We start from the raw sequence: 18,914 nt of genomic DNA, 5'->3' as shown, positions 1-18,914 counted from the left end.
TGTACTGACTGAGCTACAAAGGCTCAGTACTTGAAATACTGCCCCAAAACATGACATTGCCACCTCCTTTTTGCACAGCTCTTTGGAGAAATTTGAAGTTAAATACATCACCGGCCTTCCGCATGATCCTGGAGTGGCTATCATTGGAATACAAATGGAATCTGGATTCATTGGACCATATTATTCGTCTCCACTAGTCAATGGCCCAGTGCTCGACGATGCTCTTTTGCCCATGAAAGGCGCTTTTTCTTTTGGACAGTTAACTCCAGGCAACATGACTGAAAATGCCCAACCCATGCAGTTCTCTCCATAGTGTTCGTTCTGAAATTGGTTTACTGGGTCCAGAATTGTATTGATGAAGCAGATTCTTGATGAGTCTGAAAACATTCAGTTGTTGCTAGTTGTTCCAAATGCTTGAAAATCCTGATTTGTCATCATAGAGCTTCTACCACAGTTTCTCTGTCTATGGTGAAAATATCCATACTTCTTCACTGTAAATGGAAGCTACTGACTGTGGATTCAGACACTCACAGACATTTCGCCACCTCTTGCAAAGGAGGTCCATGTTCTCATCCAAAAACAATGGCATCCTTTTGCTATTCAGTAATGTCACCTTTACATCCCATGTTGTACCTGTAAAAGAGAATACAGAATACTACAGATACATTAAACACATTCCTCAGACACTCACAATCATATCCCAACAGTTCTACTCTATCCATATGTATGACTCTTTATGTTCATCAACTTTAAAATGATGCACGTTTCAATCAGCATTCCAAAGTATTTTGCACGATGAGTTTATAAAAAAGAGGGTACTCATAATAGTGATTTTTTGAAAATTACAACCTCATCATCAAATTTCTGACATTTACCCTCAAGGGGTGTATAGGATATGATAGTACTACATGAAAAATTTACATCATTACTAACTTCCTACCTACAATTTTCTGCCAAATCAATCTGTTACCTGTCAAAGCTACAACATTGTCAGATCTTATATTTCTATGGTCTAAGGCACTTTTTACCACATCAATCCACCTATATCTTGGTCTTCCTCTGGGTCTTTTTCCTGCCAACCTGCCAGAGAACACTTGTTTTGCTAATCTTTCCTTGCCCATTCTGTTTAAGTGACCATACCACCTGAGATTAGCACTGCTAACACATTTCTGGATGCTGATGATGTCACGTTCTTTTCTAATATCCCCCTTTTTAATATGATATTGAAATTGATGCCATCTGTTCACGCCCCTAATCTTTCACAGGACTCTCATATCTGCGGTCTCTAGTCTTTGGTCAAGTGTTTTACTTCTGACCCAGCTCTCAGATCCATAAGTTAAAATTGGTTTGAACACTGTCTTGTATACAGCTAATTTAGTGTTTTGACTATTTTCTCTCTTATTCCATATAAATTTATTCAGTTGACTTCCTACCATACCAGCTTTGTTGATTCTGTTGTCTATTTCCATATTTAATTTACCATATTCACTAAAAATCGTGCCTAAGTAGCTGAAATGTTTTACTTGTTCTATAGGTTCTCCATTCACAATACAGCTGATATTTTCAATGCTTCTGCCTATTTTCATTATCTTTGTCTTGTTATTGCTGACTTTCATACCATATCTATTACAACAGTTATTCAATTTAGTCAGGGAATCTTGCAAATTGTAGCAGATTTATTTAGAAGTATAACATCATCCATATAAAGCAAGGAGCTGACTTGACATCTACAATTTTAATATCAGGTTTAATACCATTTTCCTTCATAATGTAATCCATATAGATAACGAATAACATACGTGAAAATGTACATCCTTGTCCACACCAGATTTAACATTAAACCATCTCCCTATATTTCCTTCAATTCTAATTGCTGACTTACAACTCAAATAAAGACTAAGTATTACTTGATATAATGATCCACTGAAACCAAGAGAGAAGCTATTCAAAACGCTACAACTGTAGCATTTTAAATAGCTTCTCTCTTGGCACCTTGTCATATGCCTTTTCCAGATCTACAAAACTTAAATACAGATCTCTGTTATATTCACATGACTTTTCAACTATTTGTCATAAAGTGAATATCTGATCCTGACAGCTTCTAGTTGGATTTAATCCAGCTTGTTCTTCACCAAGCTTCTCTTCCACAATCCTTCTCAACCGTTTCTCAAGTATACTGGCATAAATCTTACCAGGAACACTTAGTAGAGAAATACCTCTGTAATTCTCACAATCAGTTTTATTTCCCTTTTTATATATGGGTACTATGAGAGCTCTAATTCAATCACCTGGAATTTGTCCTTCTGTCCAGGCCCTCTGAACTATGCAGTGTAGCCACTGTAAAACTTTTATACGTCCATACTTGAGCATTTCTGGTCTAATATCATCTACTCCGGCTGCCTTTCCACATTTCAGACTTTTGATGGCTTTTTCTACTTCAAGCATGGATATGTATTCCTGATTGCACGTCTGGTCAGTGTTTTTTTATCACTGTGCTGTCATCACTGCTTGTTTCATTTAGCAATTTTTCAATTACTCCATACTTCAAGGGTTTTTTCTCCAGTTTTCATATCACCTTTATCATCTCTAACTCCTTTTACAGCACTCTGATTTCTTCCTCATTTTTCTGAGCTTCTTCAACAACCTCCAGAATATCTTGTCACCTTCTTGATGTTTATTTTCTATGTTCTTGCCAAAGTACTCCCATGACTTTTGTTTAGCTTTCTTACATTTGTCTCTGTATTCTCTAAGAGCACAAGCTGACTTATTTGCCAGGAACATTTGACATGCTTTCATCTTTTCCTTCACTGCCTTTTTAACTTCTTGTGTCCACCAGAGTTCTGATTTTTTTATCCTTGCAGACAACCTCACCACATGCCTCTTTGGCAGAATCAATGTTTTCTTCAGAGCTTGCCACTGAATCTCCAAGGTTCGATTCTTGTTCTCAAACTCTTTCATTTTTTTCTTGAATAATGTTTGTATATTTTAGTCTACAGTTCACATCTGAGAGCTGCTCAACTTTTATTTGTTTTAAAACTTTCTTACATGTTCTTCTTTTCAATGTGAAATTCAATTTTATCCTGCTTAATACTAAATGGTGATCACTTCCAATTTCAAGTCCTCTGTACACTCTAGTGTCCTGCACCAGAGAAAAAACATCACTATCAACAATACTATAGTCAATGAGACGTTTCTTATTCCTTGCCTCTTCTCTCCATGTGAATTTGTGCACATTTGTATGTTGGAACATGATGTTAGTAATAACCAGTCCATGTCCTGAGCAGAAATCCAACAAGTATTTGCCATTATTATTAGCTTTGCTCTTTTTTCCAAATTTTCCCAAAATATTTTTGTATGTCTGACAATTATTTACTACTCTGCTATTTAGATCCCCAACAAGGACCAACTTTTCATTTTTCATTGTGTCAGTTGCTTTTTCTAAAGCATCAAAAAATTCCTGCACTTCTACCTTAGGAGAACCTTCTGTGGGACCATAGGCACAAATAAGTCTCATTGTCCAATTCCTCATTCTGGTATTTGCCCACATCATTCTACTTGAAATTGCCTGCCATTCAAGATTAGCTTCATATTTAGTGTTGAATACTATGGCTACAACGTCTTTTCCTTGATTGTCATTGCCTGAATATAACATTTCGTATTTATTGTTCAGAAAGAGCTCACCAGTTTTTGTCTTTTTTGATTCAGTCACCCCTATTATGTCGATCTGGTACTTATCTAATTCTTCAGCTCGCTCCATTTCTTTGCCATTGAGGCCTCTTATGTTGATAGTACCGATCTTCAATTCTGGTGATATTGAGTTGGGGTGTTTTAGGATTTGTTCTAGTAGCTGACTTTTCGCTGTTCGCCCTGGTTACATGGCGAAAATAATGGGGGTCTTGCTTAACTGGGCGATGCCCAACCCTGCATGAAATTCTATAATGTTGTACCATCATTTAATATTGTGGTTTAAGCCAATAAGAATTCAATTTGGTCTACTAAATCCCAAATTGCCAGTCCATTCTCGTTCGTTCAGTATCCAGGTAGATGATACCTAACAGGGTGCACCACGAGAACGTGAGGATTAGACATTAGGTCAAAAGCCCTGGTTCGGTTCTCCACATTCCTTTAAAGGCTATGTGGAGGATTACAACCTCATAGCTTGGATTATTCATGAAAACTATTGCACATCAAGCACATGCTGTTCATTGTTTTTACTATAATAATAGAGATCTGGTATGTTACATAGGCATAAGAAACTTCTAAATATTATTATTATTATTCGTGACACCTCAAGGAGTTCGAAGACTCATCGCGGGAGGACACCTCCTGTACAACTCTCCGCCACTACTACACAGAACCTCTACAACCAATCAACTACATCAATGCCATCTACTGCCCACAACCACTACCACATCTAGTATTGTTGTCTGTAAATTGCTTGGGTTCTGAAGGGCCGATTTGTCTGCATGCAGGATAAAAAAATCTGAATTTCCGGGAGAATAAACCCTGCTACCTCCATATGAGATCAGCTAACTCACCTTCAAATGAAAAAGTGTCCATATAAAGATTCCTCCCGTCATGATGAGAATCGAATCTAGGCCTTTTCTAATCGAAGGGCGCAACATACAGTCATTCTTCCAATTGTGCTATGGAGGCGCTTATGTAGAATGAAACTGGTTCCTGCCAAAGATGACCCGAGAGCATATGACATACTGGTTGGTGTTTTGTGAAATGTGGGAAATGATGCCAGTCTTATCTTTCCTTTTGTATTAATCATATATCACCTACATACAGCACTGCATGCATGGTTTTAAGGAGGCTTGTGAAAACGCTTTCTCTTGAAATTTTTTCATGTGTAAATTGGCTAAACCATTTTTCTGAATATAAATTTTACCTTTCCAACTGAAGGCAATACTGGAAAAGATCTGTAGTATCTGGTAGAAACAGATATTCTAAGAGATGATAGAATGCTTGTCAATAACAAACCATGACCAAACTGGTCAAAATGTCTGAGGGATTGATTTTGATGTCTGATATTCTCTCTCTTTCTCTATAAAGTGAGCTGAAACTTTGAAAGGAATTTGAATGCCTAATGTGGTTCTTTACAAGAACAGCTTGGGATTTAGAAAGAAGGTATTTCTTCATTTCTTTTAAAATCTTCAGACATCTGTAGGAAGCCAATCCATATAGGAAGATATCTCCATGCCAATTCATTTCATTATCCATAACAAAAGTTAGGAATTATCACAATTTAAAAAACAAAACTACATGCATCCTTAAAAATTTCTAATTTTAATCTGTTCTAACGATATCTTCAAAATGCTTTTTCAAAAAAGATAAATATCTTTTTTGAACAGCACATACAAACACTGAGGTCAAATATTTCCTTACCCCATAACATATAATGTGTATATGTTAGCAGGGTTTCTAGACGTGAATCTCAACTTTTAAAACAAGTTAACATTAGAACTGACTGTTTTCACAGCAGTTCACATCCTACAGAATTTCCAACGTTCCTCAAAAGACAATGCCTCCCCTTAAAACACCTTGGCACATTTTATATTTTATGTTTTTATGGCAAAGCACAAATTGGTCACACTGGAAAGTTGTAATCCATAAAAAAAGAACACCTGAGTGAATACAAAAGAAAAGATAAAACTAGCCTCACTTTCCACATATTTATAAAACAATATGAAATGGAATGATCATTCATTTTCATGCTGTACCCAGAAGACAACTTCATTCTAGATAATATTTGGAAGTTTCCTATATGCCTAAGTAAAACATCAGACCTACACAGCTATTGTAAACTTATCTCAAACATAATAATCATCTGAGGATGTCACCATGTCATCAGTAATACTTAACAAAAAAAAAGCTGATTAGTCTATTAAACAGATGAGCGAACCACTACTTTGTAATTATTAATATTACTTTCATTTTACTCCAAATGTCCATATCTACTATTTCAACTTCTTAACTAGGTCATGATTTTCTGTAGTGAAATGGACCAAGATTTTTGTTCTGATGTTCAATTTTCTAGCTTTTTTTCATTGGGGAGTTTTTTTCTTCAAATGGTTAAACAGCCTGGAATAGGAAGCCTGTAAGCTATAATGTTTTTTGAGCCTTACTGGCACTGATTTATTTGAGAATCAGTGAAAGAGAGAAAATCTGACTGGCATCAAAATTTATATGAATTTCATTTAGTATAAAGATGATCATGACCATATTGCCTTTCCTAATTTATATCAGCTGTGAAGTTCACTTTGTACTTGGTATATTTAAAACACATTTTAAATAATATATTTAAAAATATATATATCATCTACTGCCTGACTGGTTGGAAAAACAGATTGCATATCCTCTTTCCAAACAACAGGATGTGAACATAGATGTTCAGTTAACTTCATAAACTGTTTAAGAAAATTAATAATATAAGAAGTCTGGTTCTTCCTATGTTTTATTGTTGTTTCTTAAAATGAACTGCTCTGTTTTTCAGAATATTAATGATGCCAAGTTTTTGTGTATGGTAGTGCAGAGATTAAGCATGAATATAGACTCTGTGGGTTGAACTACTAGAAATGTCATCTATTGCTTTGTTGATCAGAACATTTCAGATGCTCTTATTTCTTTCAAATTTCATTGTAAATTTTATTATGTTTTAATCACACGAGATGAAGAAATGAAGAAATTATTGAAACTGAGGTTCACTGTGTTTCCAGATGATGAATATATCATCCACATATCTCCACAAACAGCAAATTTACATTAGCTTGAGTAAGAGTTCCTCCTCCTAACCTCTCCATTTACTGATTGGCTACCTATTGCTAAGCTATGTTGTTGGTTATAAATCTGAGCTTTCCATCGGAAGATGTTAGGATGGAGGAAAAGGAAGCATTTATATAATTCTGAAATAGCTGAGGAAATTAGATTTTCGATTAAGGATAAAATATCTAGCCTAGCTAAAAAATCTGATGAAGAAATATTTTCTATTAATTCTATTAGATTCTATGAATTATATTACAGATTTTGATAAAACTTACTTCTGATTGACTGGCCTGTAGTTCTTGAAATATTTCTTCAAGAGAATATCTGAAAAATAATATTTCTTAGTGAATTAGAACAAAGAATCTGTTAGTAGATATTAAGGTCTGACAAGTACAACTGTTCTGTATTCACAACCTAAAGTAAAAAATACAATAAATGTTCCTCTAAAAAATAAAAAATCTAAACTACATTCCAAGTATGTTTTTTGACCTCAGCAATGTCCATTTCATGTAGCCTAGTTGTGAAGATGCTTCACACAAACTTTTGTTTGCTCACACTTGGGTAAAGGTTTAAAACAAGAATATAATTTCTTGACAAAATTTAAATAAACGATCTGCTCCCTTTTACAAAGAAAGTGAAACCTTTTCATTCTAATCAAGTATAATGAAGATTTATCAGAGGATTTGGAATTTGATTCTTTTCATCAGAAAACAACTAAAAAATCATTTGATCAGATAGCACCACAGCACACCACAATGAGGGTAACTTGAGCTCACACACTGTTGTGAATATGCCAGGTCAAGCTATGAACTAAAGGAACTCATAGTGCAAGAATACTGGATATAGTAAGAGCCACGAGGCTGATAGAGTAACAGCCATGATGAAGAAGGCTACCATTCTAAAGTCTCAAATAAGAGAGAATTTTTTTGCTATGTGGCAAGTAAAAGTAAAAATGATAATGGAATAATAACTTTAGTAAACATAGAAGGTAAACATGAGATATATTACAAATTTCTGAGTTGTTAAGCAAGAAAAGAGAGATTATTATTCCAATCAATAAAGATGCTAAACAAGGTGACCGAAGAGCTACTACTTTTTACAGCTACAATTGACCATGTGTACAAAAAACTTGATTGGACCAAGTTTTTTTTTCAACATCTGTTCAAGAGCATCAAAATTTCAAGAAAGAATCTCCAGTTTGCCAACTGATGCTGCCATCTTCTCAGAAGACCTCAATGAACTGACGGGGTTGATAAATCAACTGAACAAGAAGCAAATTGTGTGACTTTAAATTTTACATTCATTCCTACTCAAAAATTCCTATCTTGCTGGATGGCATCAACGCTGAATATGTGCCAGAGTATACCATCTATGACGAATAACATTTTTACAATACACAAGATCTAGAAAGTCAGTCCAGAATAAAAAAAGCATGTAATAATTATTGGAGATTGAGGCAGCAGATGTAGGGTGATTTGCACCTCTCTCTCTCTCTCTCTCTCTCGAAATGAAGCTGATGGATCTCGTTCTACAGTTCATAGAGACTTATGGTGCACAAACTTGATCCTTGACAAATATCACTTATTTCCATTGCTCTTTGGCATGTTCTAAATATTTTGAGAATTAAAAGCACAGAAAGAAAAATAATAGATTGTATTAAATTAGAGGGAAAGAATCAGATATTACACCATGAAAACTATTGATATTATTCAAAAAAGCCAAAAAGTGGAAATGGGTAAGCCATTTAGTCAGAATGAAAGATGATAGGCAGACAACCTTAGTGCAGTTTGGACTCTCAGTAAGAAATGAGAGCACAGGAATATCAGGGAATAACTGGATGAAGGCAGTCGATGAGAGACAGAGAGGAGTGGAGAAAATCAGATGCTCTCTATATCGTTCCAATTTTAATACACACAGAGTGGGATCTCCTTTTGTCTTAAGAATAGCCTGCGTTCCCTGTGACACTGATTCAACTACAGCTTACCCACTGTCAAATGGGTACTTCCAGTAAAACAAAACAGCATGCAACAAGGCACATAATGTGTTGTGGTTCAAGGAACATGACAGCAAGTTTCCTTTATTTCAGTGGCCAGCTTAGTCCCTTGACCTGAACCCAATACAGCATCTCTGGGATTATTATTATTATTCTTAAGAGAGACCTCCAGGGAGTCAGAGACTCACTGAGGGAGGCCACATACTACACACTCAAGCTATCATACTTATTCTTGAATTCATTCACACTGCTTGCACTCACAACATTCAAAGGCAATCCATTTCAATCACGCACCACCCTATGAGAGAAAAATCAAGCCCTTACATTCTTTTTGGTGGCTTTCATTCTCAGCTTCCAAGGATGCCCTCTCGTCCTTTCCCCACCCTCCACAAACTGAAAAATTCCACCAATTGAAATCCTGTATGACCCTTTCAGAAGTTTGTAAGTCTCAATCATATCTCCCTTCTTTCTCCTGTTTGCTAGTGTCTGCAGTCTACAAATTCTCAATCTGCCTTCATAATCAGTATTCCACAATCCTGATTCTCCTTTGTATTCTCTTCAATATATCACAATCACAACGGAAACTAGGAGACCAGACCTGTGCACAATAGTTAAAGTGAGGTCATATCAAGGCCATGTAAAGAGGGAAAATAACATCCTCATCTTTACATACGTTCCAGAATTACAAATTCATTTCAGCATTGCAATTATCTTTTGAGTTGTATTTGCAATCGTTGCCACATGGCCCCTGAACTTCAACTTTCTATCTATTAGCACTCCAAGATCCCTAGCCTCATCAGTTTCTTCTAGCCTAATCCCACCAATATAATATGACATTAGATATCTAATCATGTCAAAGTGAATGACTTTACATTCACTGACAGTGAACTAACACCCATTTTCCCAAGCCCACAATTCCTGCCTATTCAAATCATTCTGCAAAGACTGCATATCAGCAGCATTCCTGATTACCCTACCTATCTTTGCATCATCAACAAATAGCTGTATGTCGCTTGTCAAATCCTTTCCAATATCATTGTACTGGTTATGAGCAGTATTACCCTTACATCATGTCCAGACATTTCGTCCAGACTTGATATAGGCCTAAGCCTTTACAAGTGTTTCACCCTATGCCTGTTCGAGTTATCATTGTAGTCATTCTCTGGTGGCAACACCATGCCACCAGTGTGCCCTGTAGAGTCCTCCAGAAAAGAACTTTTATATCCTTTTGCATAAGCCCAAGCTGTTTTAAGTCCTTATAACTATCTGCACTCCATACGCCATGTAAAGAGATGGTGGCGCTGGCAAACCTTGGAGTTGCCCCATGCTCTTCCCATATTTTACTAACTAGATCTGGGTTATTTTTATAATAATTTACTTTATTATTATGGCTATAGGCTAGTGGGTACCCTGCTCCCACCACATGGGCATCAACTACCCAAATGTCACCATCTCTTTTAATCACTAAGTCTGCTTACGCAAACTGGCGGATGTCCTATAATGTGGTTCCACCACAGTCTCCCAACCTTTGTTCTTAAAGCGGTTGTTCAGAATGGAGACATGGCATCATCAATCCTCACGCAGACCCCATGGGTGAGGAAGCAACACTGGGCTATATGGGACAGTGTCTCACTGTAGTGGCAGCCAGCCCTACAGTTGGAGTCGTCACTACTCCATCGAGCTGTGTGGGCTCGAGTAGGCAGGGCATTGATCCTCATCCTGATAAGGTCAATATACTCAAACCCAGGGAGGAATCTGGTGCCATCCCCTACCCAATCATGCTGGGAAGGCACCAGATATGACTCTTTTAAAGGAGCACCATCTACAGAATAGTGCAACAGAGAATGCCCATCTCTTGTGTTCTGCAGGTGCTGACTCGATTAAAGTACCTTGATAATGGGACCAGCCTTTAGCCCGCCTAAAGTCTTTTTGTATTAATGGGCTATAGAAAGCCTCTCTGCAGATGGGGGAAGAAGATAGTTCTAACTGTGCGATTCTTGACAGCTGCAGGCGTGGGATCAGCCATCTAAGTGATGGAACCCCTAGCCCACCATCCTTCACCTTTGCATGAAAATATGAAGGAATGTCAGGCAGCAGTCAGAGCCATGATCTCACAGCTGAACGGATAGCCCTGTCCATGTCCTACCAAGCACCAACTTGTGGTAAAAGTGAGGTAGGAAAGGAGAAACAGTCTTTGCTGGGACTTGAGAGGAGCTTTCCTCAAAGAAGCGATCCCAGCTTCTAGGATAGACGGGACAGAAGACCTTCCCTTTGGGGTGAACATGATACAGAGATGTCTCCACTCTTCCAGGATGGTCAAAGCATGCAACGGCCTCCCATGCAGGGGAAACTCTATAGTCTCGACCAGAGGGGACAAGAGCTAAAGAGCAGGATTTCTCTACACTAATAGAAAGGCCTCGAATAGAGAAGAAGTCAACTGCCCAGTCAAGGAGTTCCTGCAAGCCTATCTTAGTAGAGGCTATGAGAATAAGATCATCCACAAAGGCCATAGTATTAAAGGAAGAAGCGCCTAGAGAGTAGCCTATATGGCTAGGAAGAGAATGAAGAAACTCATCTATGATGCAGTTAAAGAAAAGGGGAGATAGAGGGATCACCCTGGCAAACACCCTGCATTGCGGGAATAGAAGTTGCACAGGACCCTGTAGTGATAGTGATAGAGCTACCTAAGTATAGCTCCATAACATAGGAAAGAAAAGGTTCTGGACTTCCAGCAATAGACAGCGCTCGAAGGAGAGCAGGAAGGGAGACGCTATCAAAGGCCTTTTGGAGGTCCAGCGATGCCATATATAGAGGCTTAAGGTGGTGTCGGGAATCAGAGAGAAGAGAAGAGAAGAAAGAAGATATATATTCTCGGCACAGCTGTCCAAAGGGAAAAAAGCTCTCTGTCTATAATCATGCTGTATATGTTGATGAAGTCGTTTAACTAATATTTTATGATAGAGTCTAAGTAACACAGGGGAGATGATAATATGTCTAAAGTCTGATGCACAGCTTGAAGTTTCTTTCTTCGGAATGAAGATAGTTCTTGAAGCACATAAGTATGGTGGTATTACTTTACTGGAAAGGAGAAAGTCTTGAAGAATCTTCAACGGCACCTTCTGAAGCCTAGATGCAGGAAAGCCATCAGGTCCAGAGGCAGAGAAATTGGATGGAAGAGCTACTTTAATCTCCTGGATGGAGACAAGGCTGGTATATTTGAAGGGCAGGAATGGACCTCAATATCGTAGGTTGGTCATCATAATCAGGGAAGTGGAGCAGAAAGCACTGTCAAGGATGGTTTTGGCATATTGCCCTCTATTCTTTTTATAGAGGGCCTGCATAGCTGCATAGACCCTCTTCCTCTGCTTCCTATTTGACAAAGTCATTGTAGAATGAGACATAAGCTGATGTTGACGAGGCATGAAGTGTTCAGACAATTCAGCGTGGAGGTAGTCATTCAACTGATCTGTGATATCCATTTCCAGAAGGTGAGTCTGGATGAGATATTTAAGAATTTGATGGTTATATTCTGGAAGAGGAGGATCATCTAGAGATCCTGTCAGTCTGAGAATCAAAGCCTCTTCTTCAACAGCAGGATGGTGGCTGGAAGATGGAGAGACAGGGACAGGAGATATTTCCTGTCCCTACCTGTGGCAAATGGGCTGCCAATTCTTGAAGTAAGGCTTTGTAACTGGCTTTCTGTCTATGACACTTGATGGTATCCAAGGATCTTAATGGGAACGCTTTAAATAAAGCCTCATTAATTTTCTTTATCCTTCGAGCCATCAACTCGATCTCATGGGTGGCGAGGATCTTTTCTTCTTCGGCAGTCCAACATGCTTTGACGTGCTCTGTTCTTATTGCAGTGTTGGCTTCGACTGGATGTTTCGAGGTGTGATGTATGCCAAGGCCAACTGCTGTAGAGAATGCATGATCGCAGACCTGACATATGAAGTGTCTGAGATTGGGAACTCCTTGACCCGCAGAACTAGCATGATGAGAACTTGAATAAATGGATTGATGACAGTCTTTGCAGAGCTTTCTTTTAACTTTCTTCCTGAGGACGCTGCTGGGACGGGTGGCTGGATCACCTCCAAACAAGAAACAGACATCTGGATTCACACTCGACGAGTTTCCTAGCTCTGGCCTATAAGAGTCAGAGCCTTCATCTGATGAGTTATTGCAAGTAAGGAAACTTAACCCTGGAAGGGAGGATTAGAGTAGCAGGCCTGTCAGTCACTCGAAGGTGTCCAGGAATCGTCCCTAGGAGGTCATCAACTGCTGCACTCGGATCCCCATATACCACTTTTTGATATCTGTCAGTCAGCCATCCTCTTATCCATGCTAATATTGTATAACCCAAACCCATTTTCTCCAATTTATGTAACAGTCTACCATGCTGTATTCTGTCAAAAGCCTTAGCAAAATCCAAAAGTATCATGGTGTACCCATTCCCCTTGTCTAGTTCAATGGTAACATTGTTATATGATAATGATCTTCCCTTAGTAAACCCATGTTGTTCACTGCAAAGTAGAGATTCACTGTCAACCCATTTCTGAATGCAGGCCCTAACCAATTTTTCCAAAATCTTCAGCACCACTCCTGAGATACTAATTGGTCGATAGTTAGATACATCAGTCTTTGCACCACCCTTGTGCAATGGAATTACCATACATTCTTTCCATTCCCTTGGAATCTTCCCTGTTCTGAGGCTCATATTCAACATCCTGGTCAAAAGAATGGCAGTTCAGCTGAACACTCTTTCAGCACATGTGCTGATATTCCATCAGTCTCTATTGCTGAATTCTTATTCAATTTGTGCAACAGCTCTAATACCTCAGCCTCACAAGCCTGCATTTCTTCAGTGAAGAGGTAACAGTGAGCTCAATGTTGCATTCACCAGGCTGATAGATTTTAACAAAATAGCCACTCATTAACTGAACAACCTCTTCTGCATCTGTAACCCTCGCACTATCTGAATTTAGAGGAGTTATTCTTTCTTTTACTTGCAGCATATCGATAGAATTCTTGTGGGTTGTCTTTAGCACGCAGAGCCAGTTTCTTTTCATACTCAGACTTTGCTTTCTGTACAACAGCTGTGACTATTCTACTTTATGCAAACGGTATTCCTTCCACATCGTCCTTTTCTTACGAATCTCTTGCTTAATAACATTACACATCCATTTTACTCCTACTCTATTTATTCTTCAAACTTTCAGGACACATTCTGATATCGCATCATTTAAGTATTGTTTAAATGCTTCCCATGCACTGTCAATATTCTTTCCATCCAACAACTGATCCCATTCCAGTGAACTCGGTATACTCCTTAGTTAGTCATACTTTCCTGCTTTGTAGTTCAGCATGTAACCTTTTCTGAATAGAACATTCATAAACTTAGTCACTTCCCAAGTGAGTACCGCATGATCACTGTCACCAGCTGGAGGCAGAACAGTTACGTCTTTAACTGAAACGCCCTCTGACACTATAATCAAATCTAACACTCTTTGCCCTTGAGTTCCTTCTGTCACATGTTGCTTGAGGAAGTTGTCCTGCAATAGCTCAATAAATGTATTTTCAAAAGTATATTTCGGTGATTACACCACATTTTTTTATTATTCAGTTATATAAAACACTGAAATAATAGTTCCCGACAAATTTCGTAAATTGTAGGATTTACATCTTCTCTTGTTTAAACTTTATAACATAAAGTTTAAACAAGAGAATTAATAAATACAAATCATAACTGTCTGGCTATTCATAAAACTCAAATAACAGAATGCAGATATATAACGTCATTGACGTTGAACAATACTGGACGATGTCACGTGTTCTTGTTCTCGTTCTTACAGTCCGAGCTCAGATTGAGGTAGATTTTTTATTAGAGCTGACCACCCTTGATGGAGAATTAAACCTTGATTTTTATTGCATTGGGTTGGGTTTTTTAGCATATTAGCAGCTTCTTTAAATTTTCTTATATAACTGTTGTTTTCTATGTATGACATCGTCATTTTTTTGCCAGAGTACATCGTGTCCAGTGGAAGTGGTATGGAAAGCAAGACCCGTTTTTTGTTCTCTTTTGTATTGTATGTCTTTTTGGTGTTCAGCCATGCGTATTCCTCCAGATCTTTCTGTCTGTCCTACGTAGCAAATCCCACAAGAGCAATGGATTTTGTAGACTCCTGGTTTTTTAAGAGGATGATGAGGTGGTTTTGGTGGATGTAGGAATCTTGAGATTTTTTCCATAGGAAGGAAGGCTACTTTTATGTTGTGTTTGTTTATTAATTTGGCTAGCTTATCTGTAACATTTTTGATATAAGGAAGCGAGATTGCATTTTTATTGTGTTAGCTGGAGGCATTTTAAGGATTCTCTTGATGGTTTTTGTTTTATATCCATTCTGTTGGAGGATTTGTGTTAAGTATTTTAGTTCGCCATTACATCTTTCTTGTGTGCTGGAGATATTGTATGCTCTGTCTCAAAGAGTTTTAATTAAGCTTATTTTTTGTGAAGGATGGTGGTGTGAGATTGCATTTAGAAATCTTCCAGTGTTTGTTGGCTTTCTATATACTGAGAAAGAGAGTTTACTTTCTTCATTAACTTCTAATAGAATATTCAGAAAAGGAAGTTTTTTATTTTTTTTCTTGTTCTAAAGTGAATTTTATGGTGTTGTGCAAATTGTTGAGATAATCTTTGAAATAGATAAGTTCATCTGTTGTTCCACTGAATATGATGAAAATATCATCCACATAGCGTAGCCATATTTTTGTTTTTTTTTATGGTAATTCTTAAGAGCATTGTTTTCAAATTTTTCCATAAATAGGTTTGCTAATACTGGTGATAATGATGAACCCATGGCCAGTCCTTTTTGTTCCCAGATTCTATCTTTATAGGTGAAAAAAGTATTGTTTATACAATGTTTAAAAAGATTCAAGATGTCTGGAGGGAAGAGGTCTTCTAGGAGATTCAAAATTTCTTGAATTGAATATCCTTCACAGTCTACCGAAAACCGAAACACACTGGCCAATACATACATGCTAATTCATACCACCACCCATCACAAAAATATGGCGTCATTAACACCCTTAAAAACAAAGCTACAAGAATTTGCTCTAACCAGCAAGCCCTGAAATAAGAACTAAAAATCATCAGCAACACATTCATCAATAATGGCTATAACAAAAATACTATTAATAAAATACTCCATAAAACAACAACAAAAACAAATCTAGATTACAGTAACACCGTAGCCATCCCATACATTATAGGGTTATCAGAAAAAATCAATCGGAATCCTACAACATTATAACCTCAATGCCACCTTTAAACCACCCACTAAACTTAAAACCATATTCAACTCCTCTAAGGATTCTCCTCCCATTAGCACATCCTGGAGTCTATTGCATCTGCTGCACCTGTAACTTACCGTACATTGGTGAAACAGGATGGACAATCCCTATACGCAAGAAAGAACACATTAGACACATTATATATAACCATTATGGTGAAGCAGGCCTCTCAGACTACATGCTCAACACCTTACACCAATCAACTGGAAAAACACCCGCTCTTTACACCACACAAAAACCTGGTGTGAAAGGAAATTTAAGGAAGCCTGCAAAATCCTGATAAACCACCCAAATATCAACAATAAAGATGGCATGAAAATTCCAAGGATCTGGATGGCACACATTCAGCCTACCTAATATATAAGATCCAGCATAAGTCAGGACTCTAGCCAATCTTCAGTTAGTATTAGAAAAGAAACCATTCCATACCAACTGGCTGGAATGTACAAGTATAATCATGATGTTAATATATGTATATAGATAGATACTTGTTGTTATGCCCAACAATTGTTGCAGCGATTGGTCAGTATCTTTAACAAACCAGTTTTATTGTAGTTTAGCTTGTTTTCTGTGTATAGTTGTATGCTCCAGAAGTTGACCCTGACATAAAGGGTGAAATGTCAAATGTAGATTTTAGCTATATTAAACTAAAGTTTTTATATCGGGCCTAATATGCTTACATCTAGGATTGGTTCCTCTTTGGATACTGGCAAACACATTATGCTGCGCCAGCCAGTATCCTATAGTAGAAAAGGATTCCTACTCAGGGAGACAATACTAGATTCTGAGCAGTTCTTACACAATACTTTACTTTAATGCTGCTGTATAGATTCAGACTATTGCAGTCGTGACCTAAATCTATAATTATACACACTTCCTAATTCCTTTCTGCCAAAATAGGTTCCATTGTTATAAGTGGTAGTTCGGAATTGTAATCAGGCATGACTTGACTCAGGCTTAGGTAAATATGACACGTTTATTGGAATATCTAAACAGAATACACAAAATTTCTCACGCTCAATTTGACTCAATACTAAATAAAAAACTCGAGTTAAGAACTTAACATACTCTAAATTAAATCAAAGGTTAAAAAACATCGTAAAATACAGTAATTGAAAACTGGGATAGATAGCAAATGATATGAAGTTAAACTAAAATTCCTTTCTGTAATGCTATTCATAAGATAATATAAACAAACTTTCTAATGTTACTCAGTTACTAAAATCCACAATTCTGATCTCATCAAGTTAATCCTATCACATACAATTACTAAAGATCTTTTCCAAACAATTCTTCTTACTCTCAAAGGAGGTTAACTTTCTAATTAGAGACTGTCCACAGAGTTCTTTAGAATACTGTTCTTAATTTCACATTCGCAAATAATTTTCTCTCTTCTGATGAATTTTATACACAAAATAGATTAATTCACCTTACCGAACTTTTTCCGCATCTTTCAGCACCACGTGCACGTATGGTTATTTCTTGTCTATTGGCTGTCCATACACCAACGTAGCGGTTGCGCTATCTTCATTATTTCTGCCAAAAACGGACTTAAATCATTGCGTTTCAGGAACAACTCGATGGGACTTCTCAGTGACGGCTTGATTCTTCTAGGACTGGAAATTTTTACCTTCAGCTCCGCGTAGAACCCTGCATAGAAAACTCCCGCTAACTTCAGAGCCACCAAACAGGAAAACGATATGACAAGAGACTTTCTCGATACGGCGCTCGTCCCCCTTATATTCTTCGTTAGAGCGCCCTCTTTTTCCTCAGACCCCTTTGCACACTACCTATATCTTTTCACCCCTTGGATTCATCCTTTGCTTTTTCCCGACGCTGTTATGCTCTTGTATTCCCAGAATTCGTGTCAATATAAGTTCCGCTTAAGCAACTGCCGCCAGTGTTACACTGTACAGGTGTAGTTTTATACCTTCCAAGAATTATTATTTAGTAACTATTTGATGACTCACATTTAATTTTACACAGCTTAGGTGAGGCTTAAATTAAGTCAGATTATCCCTCTTATAAAACATACTCTAATAAAATCTTAATATGAACACAATAGATTAAATATATCGTACATGAAATAAGGAATGAATAAAATTTTATACATACAGTTCAAAAATTATAAAATAAAAATTTTAATTACAGCTGATGTGCAGGTATTTCTCTCTTTTTTGTAAGTTTAATATATTGGATTCTGAATGAATTATTTCTTTGCAAGATTCCTTCATTCAGGATCTAACAGTTGGTAGTGGTTATATCATCACACTAGATAACTGCAACACCAATTTGTAGCAATAAGGAAGTTATTCTTTCACTGTACAGGACTTTGATAAGACCACATCTTACTAGTGTGCTCAGATATGGTTGACAGAGTTCAGATGAGACAGTTGAAAACAATCAAATAATCAAAACAATATCTGACCTATGGAATTTCACATATAATGAAAACTAAGAGGATGTGCTCTTCCAAATCTGAATAACAGAAATGGAAGAGAGAGAAGATATAACAGAAACATGTGCTGTTTTAAGGATACTTGTGACATAAGACTGAATGATAAATGCATGTAAACACAAGAAAGATATTTCATTAACCAAATATTTCGGTCTGGAAATAGCAGACCATCTTCAGTGGTATTACAAGAACAGTTTTAAAAAATACAAGCTAGAATACTAACAATAGATCGTTAAAAATAGAACACGCTGCGTGATGTTATATCACTAAGTATTAAGTATAAAATGGAACATTTTGAAGAAGAGACATGATTGAAAAAAAAAAAAATTAATGAGTAATCTTGATTAG

General features: G+C 37.2%; 1 protein-coding gene across 1 annotated transcript in view; it reads right to left on the bottom strand.

Moving 5' to 3' along the window:
* Nup107 (nuclear pore complex protein Nup107) overlaps window positions 1–18,914 on the bottom strand; it is a 304,699-nt gene that overhangs the window by 121,757 nt on the left and 164,028 nt on the right. Inside the window, exon 15 of the mRNA XM_090410299.1 lies at window positions 7,044–7,092. Coding sequence (XP_090266425.1) covers window positions 7,044–7,092 — 49 coding nt within the window. The remainder of the gene's footprint in view (window positions 1–7,043; window positions 7,093–18,914) is intronic.

The sequence above is a fragment of the Typopeltis vanoorti genome, chromosome 20 (genome assembly GCF_054136105.1).
Source record: "Typopeltis vanoorti isolate ZY-2024b chromosome 20, IOZ_Tvanoo_1.0, whole genome shotgun sequence".
NCBI lineage: Eukaryota > Metazoa > Arthropoda > Arachnida > Uropygi > Thelyphonidae > Typopeltis > Typopeltis vanoorti.
This window is presented reverse-complemented; position numbering and strand designations above follow the sequence as displayed.